This window comes from Anneissia japonica, unplaced genomic scaffold, assembly GCF_011630105.1.
Source record: "Anneissia japonica isolate Jap-2015-1 unplaced genomic scaffold, ASM1163010v1 scaffold287990_len610157_cov183, whole genome shotgun sequence".
Classification (NCBI taxonomy): domain Eukaryota; kingdom Metazoa; phylum Echinodermata; class Crinoidea; order Comatulida; family Comatulidae; genus Anneissia; species Anneissia japonica.
In genome coordinates this window covers 8,463-15,134 of record NW_022743371.1, presented here as the reverse complement: position 1 = coordinate 15,134, position 6,672 = coordinate 8,463, and the positions used below count along the sequence as shown (strand labels likewise).

At 34.5% G+C, this 6,672-nt stretch overlaps 1 protein-coding gene across 1 annotated transcript in view; it reads left to right on the top strand.

Annotated features, from left to right (window-relative positions):
- Positions 1-3,438, top strand: part of LOC117119459 (phosphatidylinositol phosphatase PTPRQ-like) — a 23,731-nt gene extending 20,293 nt beyond the window's left edge. The window contains exons 23-25 of the mRNA XM_033264293.1: positions 142-211; positions 674-801; positions 3,235-3,438. Of these exons, the coding sequence (XP_033120184.1) occupies positions 142-211; positions 674-801; positions 3,235-3,438 (402 nt within the window). The remainder of the gene's footprint in view (positions 1-141; positions 212-673; positions 802-3,234) is intronic.
- Positions 3,439-6,672: the final 3,234 nt, after the last annotated feature.

Genomic DNA, 6,672 nt, shown 5'->3' with positions numbered 1-6,672 from the left:
ATATATATGAACAATGAACTGAACAATTATGAAATTTAGGTTTGTGTCACTTTGTGGTGTTGGTGATAAATTATATACACGGTGGTATTCTGGTGACAATTTTGTAGTTAATTACACATTTGTTTTATTTATTTCTACAAGGCTGCTGCATTTACTTCAGTTGGAGTTGGACCGTGGAGTGATCTACTTTATGTTTTCACACTTACTAGTAGTGAGTTGATATTGTTGTTTATTAATAATAAGCTAAAAAAGAATCAGCTGTTATATAATTAGTGTACTCAAAATATTTTTGCAATAATATCGCAACAATTTTCAAGTAATTCACTGGAATTGTTCACTAAACAGTTGCAATTATTGTTTTATTAATTAATTATAACAAATCTGAGTATAGTTTTATATTTAAATGTTTACTTTCATAATACATTTTAACTGCATTGAAGTTTATATATAAGTCAGTCTGACTGTTAGAGGACACTCCTACTAAGGGAGTTCCCCGTCGGGAACATCGGGCCCCCGTCGGGCAAATCCGGGCGCTACCCCTGGTATACGATAAAATGTACAGCGCTCTAATAAACAAAAGTTTAATTTGTAAATATTCTGTTTCTGTTTTTTTAAGTTTAAAAGGAAAAATAATTTTGGGTTGGATTTGATTTAATTTATTTTCTATTTAAAGGTAATATTGCATCATCCATATCTGTTAACCTGATAATAGTATGCTGTGTTGTAATCCTGGTGATTTTCCTAGCATTCAGCTTTTGCAGTTGGTTTGTTGTATTCATTTTAGAAATATTGCCCTTTATAGTTCTTTTATTTTAGTTTATTTCTTTCAATAATATTTAATCCTGTATAAAAGCTTATTAATACGCTTATTATTTTCAACATGTAGCACCTATCAAGTGTAAGGAAATATTACTTTACTTATGAGATGCCACCAAAGGTTGGCCAGGACTAGCGACATCAGCAAGTCCTGTAAGTGAAGCACGTGCAAATTGAGTATTTTTGCACCTACAGTAATTAAATACAATGGTTATAAATGTTGTACATGTAAAACATGAACAATTTGAGCTGCTCTTCCTGTACGGAACAGAAAACGAGCTATCTTTGAAAAGGAACAAAAAAAAAAAAAGAAAACTGACCGTTATTGCTCTATGCCGAGGTAATTAATATTTCGGTTATAAGTCAGCACTATTGTTCCAGTGTATTGAAATGAGAACAGTTTTCAGTATTGAACCTAGAACTGTATAAAATGATAATGCGACGATATAATTAAGCATCTTCTGCTTATTATTATTATTATTATTATTATTATTATTATTATTATTAACAGCATGTATACTACTATCTGACTCCATTGTTTGCATGATAGTGAAAATGTTACCTATCGGAGTCTTCGTTTGTCTGAGTCCGAGTGACTCTTCAACCATAGAACGGTCACAGAACCAGTAAGGTAATTCCCTGAATGATGCTGTTGTGACAACAGCGAAAGCTCGGACTTAAACAAACGAAGACTCTGAAAGATAACATTTTCACTTATTATTATTATTATTACTACTACTACTGCTGCTGCTGCAACGCCAATAAATTAACAATAAATGCCGATAAAACTAATTATAATCTTTCAGTCAAAAAATAAAGTTGTTACAACGTTTGGCTCCATTAGGATTGGTACAAGCTTAATTTCTGAATGTAAATCTGTTTATTTTGTTGGCGTTAAACTCGATAAATACCTTAGTTTCAAAGAACATATATCTGATTTAAACAATAAAATTAAAAAGAGAGCTGTTTTTTTATTTAAGTTACGGCACTGTGTCCCTGAGGAAACATTGGTTATGCTTTACAATTCTTTTATTTTACCCAACTTGATTTTTGGTATTGAGGTATGGGGCAGCACCTACGAATCGTATTTAAAACATTTATTACTCACTCAAAAAATGTGTGCCAGATGTATTACTTTTTCTAAATTTAGGGCTCATTCTGTACCTTTATTTAAAAAACTTTTTAGACGTATTTAAGCTTCATAAATTATATATTTTTAATTTTATATCAGACTTATTTAATAACAGATTACGCATAGTTTATCTGATTATTTTGAAAATATTTGTCATAGTTATGCAACAAGGTTTAATTACGAATATAATTTAGCCATATCAAAATGCCGAACTAATTTAGGTAAATTTAGAATTTCTTATATGGGTGCTAAACTCTGGAATACAATACCTGTTAAGTTAAGAGAGACTACCTCGAGGAATGTATTTGTTTCAAAACTGAAAAAAATTACTTTATTCCGAGTATGAAGATTGATGCCTATTTATTTATTTATTTTCATTATTTTATTTATATATTAATTTTATTCTATCTTATTTATTGGGGCTGAGGGAGATAGTTAAGAAAGGGGCCAAGCTCGATTAGACTTGTCTATTTCTTCCTATTGAATACCATTTGTTTGTTTTTTGCGTATACAATAAAGAAAGAAAGACTACTGATTTAATGTGCGTTTTGCCGTTTTGAATTATCGGAAAGCATATCGCAATAATGGATTTTAGAACTGTTGATAGCTCTTTTATACACTTTTTAACCATTCATGCACACAAAAGGACCCTTTATCTGCTGGGGGGCTTAATTTTTTTATATGTAAACTCATCGTACTGGACATTGTTTTGGAGGCATGTAACTTGTACTTGTTTGGGTTCTCTCGCATGTTTGCATATTTAGTAGGTCAATAGAAATATAGCTTTATGCATGAAATAGTTGTAGTTGCTTGTAACCACCATGGGAAGCATAATTTTGTCTAAAATGGCCAAAGTGATTGGGAGCAGGTCAATCGTTTTTTGCTTGCCAATATCCTTTATTACAGGTGAATTATTATTGTTATTACTTCTACTGTTTGCATTACAGTAGAATTACCAATCATTTTTCCCATCCTGTATTCCAATAGCCTCTTAATAAAAAAAAATATTTTGCATATTGCAGAGTTTAAAAAAATGAAATGTGCCTTGTTGTGCTATTGCTTTACCGAGAATGTTTAATGTTTATATTTGTAGAAAATGTGGAGGGTGTTTATGTATTATATAGCAAACAAAAGTAAAAACAATTAGACCTACAGTTTAACCAAGGAGTTGTTAATAACGTAGTATATTATGGAGGCCTATTATAAACATTTTATGACATTTTCTTTATATTATGTTTTTATTTTTTTTAATATTTTGATAATTTAGTTTCCATTATTATCGAAAGAACAAGACGAAGCATGAGCAGTCCACTATGATAAACATGGTTAATTACGATGATTTTGGTGGTGAGGATGGTGGCGTTGATACTTTAACGCCACCTAAGGTGGAATCACAGTGTGATGATAGAGCGCCACCTAAGTTGGAATCACAGTGTGATGATACAGCGCCACCTAAGTTGGATTCATCTTTGGAAGAGTCACGCACATAAATGCCATTAGAGGAAGCAGTATATATGTCAGTTCCCAGGTTAGCTAATTTCAATCTATACAGGTTATTGTGTCAACCAAAGAATAAAGAATTTGAGAGGTCCGACCGCCCTCGTTTTGTATGCACGCAATAAATCAACCAATAAAAACATTACTACCACGAAACATGGGGCGCCATATTAGAATTTGAATAAAGCTCGATTGAACTCGTCTTTTAAGGACACGGCGCCCCTTCGTAACAGTACTTTTTGAAATAGGATTGCGTTCCAACGAAACTAGTACAGTCGGACGTCTTGTAGTTCTATACGCTTTGGTCCAACCGTGGACAAACCACGAGTTGAATATGGTATTCCACTTTAGCATGGTTACCTATTCAAAAGCATAATCACATAAAAAATTTAAAAAAATTAAATAAAATTTAAAAAAAACATAACTAACCCTCTTAAATGCATAAAAAGGGAAGTGTTTAGGTTAAAAGTTTAAAAATCGTGTTTTGTTTTTTGACAATTTAGGTTATGTTACTCTCACCTCAGAGCAACAAGATGGGCATGAAGTCTTATGAAGATCATGGTGAATTACACCCTTGTTGGTAGAATAACACAGTAATTAATTTTGCTTTTTATTTTTCTATTCACTGATTTTTGTATTCTTGTTTTTTCTGTTTTAATTTTTTTATAGGAAAGAAAATAGTAAAAACATAAAGAAGCATTGTTAACTGCTTTGGGCCGTGCTCAGCTTAAATCGCTATATAAATTTATTATTGTTATTTCATTATCACATAGTGATATTGGACTGCAATTTGTTGCATAAACTTTCACAGTTATTTTTAATGTATATTTTCTTTATTCTTTATCTGTTTATCTCAAATATGTGTATAGTTTATGTGTTACACTTGTTGGAATTTCTTTTTACCTATTTAGTTACTAAGGGTTTGTTATTCGTTTTTTTTTTAAATTGGTTTTGTATTTAACAATTAAATCATAAAAATATAGATGTGTATAAGAGACAGTAATAATTGAATGCTTCATTTAATTCAAGATGAATTGTGATAAAAATTGTATTTATCTAGTCTTATATATTTTAAGTACAAGTGAACTTAAGTCATTATGATTAAGTCATAAGAATCTCTCGGAAAATGATCTTCCGCAAATTTGTAATACTGTATTTTGCATGCTTTCACTGCTTTAATATATCAATGTCTCACGGAAGTCAGTTGATCTTGGTAGGCCCACTTCATATCCATATACAGCGAAAATCATGCTTAAGCTCAAAGAATGCAAATTTTAATAGGACGTCATTACGGCAGCCATTTAAAGTTATTCGATTTCATTAGGTCAAGTTCATTTAGCATCCTAACGAAAATGACCACAATGTAAAACCTATGTTAATTGTGAATTCTTACGTCAATTTTGTTTACTGTACATAGCGAAAATTACCGTTGCACCATTTGTGGCATGTCAGGTGAATATTGTCATAAAGAGGTAATTAGAGGTCATTGCATGTCCAACGATCATATGTTTTTTTTTCCAGGACAACAATGAAAAACATTTCTGAAAATGATTGCGTCTTCCTGGTTAAGGATGTTAATATAACATAAAAATGCTGGGTCAAATGCTGTATTCTTTCCAGGGACGTATCCATGGGCCGCGACTTTCCTCCCCTTTGTATAGAGTTAGTATTTCAAAGCTTGTTCTTGGTAGCCAATACAAATTCTTTCATGAGATCACTCAAAATTAGTATCTAAAATAAATGTGCATCAGCACACCGTATACATACAATACCAGGCCTTATAAGTAGCCAGTGGCGTCGAGAGTCAGTAAGGGCCCCGGGGCAACACCTCACATCCCCCTCCCCCTTCACTTGGGACCCCCACCCGGCCGCTCCCCAAATTAAGTCTCCTCCTAGACCCTATTTGTCCAAACCCACATACATGAATATGATTCCATGTGATTATTTTTTTGCAATGTAGATGTATCAGAATAATCTGATGAATAAACGATAATAATCGTTCCAAACATCTGGTTTGGAACGGGAGAACATTGGGTAAACTATTCCCCTGGGGGATTATTCATCTAGTAATAAAAGTGCAGAAAGACTGAGAAAGACGCCCGTAAAACCATAATGTAGAGTTTGTTCTGACAACAAAAGTTTTCATCCTGGCTTGGGCTCGGGGCCCTATGGAGATTTTGTTCTTACCCCGAAAATGTTTCATCTTGTTCCGGGCCACCCCAGTAGAACGGGCCCCGGAACAGCGATCCCCGACCCCCCTCTCGACGCCACTGTAAGTAGCCTATAACACATAGGCCTAGCGTGTTTTTTTTTTACGGAAATCACAAATAGAATATCTTTTGTTATCAAAGTTCTATAGTATATCAAAGTTCTGTTGATTATGACCGTGTGACTATTGGGGCAGAAACAAACATTTATGGAGATAAGCTGTATTTACCACCTCATTTACAGCAATAAAAAACCCAAAGTTCAACCCAGAGGGTGCAGAGACCAGGAGCCAAGGGGTGTCAGCATAGCTGGAAAGTTAACCAATTTCTGTGTATATAGTAATGTTCTATGTGTCTGTCTATGTAGGAGAATGGGCATCTGCCGGTCCCATTGTGGTGGGTGTGGTCAGGAGGGGCATAAAAATAGCCCCAAAAATTGAGCTAGATCAACTTGTGAATTAACCCAATGAAACCTATCAGAATATATTCGGAATAGTTCAAGATAACATGAATGGTCAATGCCAGACATTTCCAGTGGTGGGGGTGCGTGCCAGACGCAAAAATCCGGTACCCCAAAATTAAGCTAGATCAGCTTGTGAATTAACCCGATGAAACCTACTGGAAAATGTTGGGCATAGTACCAGGTATCAGGAATGGTCACCGCCAGACATTTTTAATGGTGGGGTATACCTGCCAGACACCCCCAAATACCCCGCCCAAAAAATTGACCTAGATCAGCTTGTGAGTTAACCCGATATCACCTACTAGAAAATGTTCGGCATAGTACCAGGTATCAGAAATGGCCACTGCAAGACATTTTTAATGGTGGGGTGTACCTGCCAGACACCCCCTTATAGCCCGCCCCCGAAAATTGACCTAGATCAGCTTGTGAGTTAACACGATAAAACCTACTGGAAAATGTTCGGCATAGTACCAGGTATCATGAATGGCCACTGCCAGACATTTTTAGTGGTGGGATGTACCCGCTAGACACCCCCTTATACCCTGACACCCCCCCCC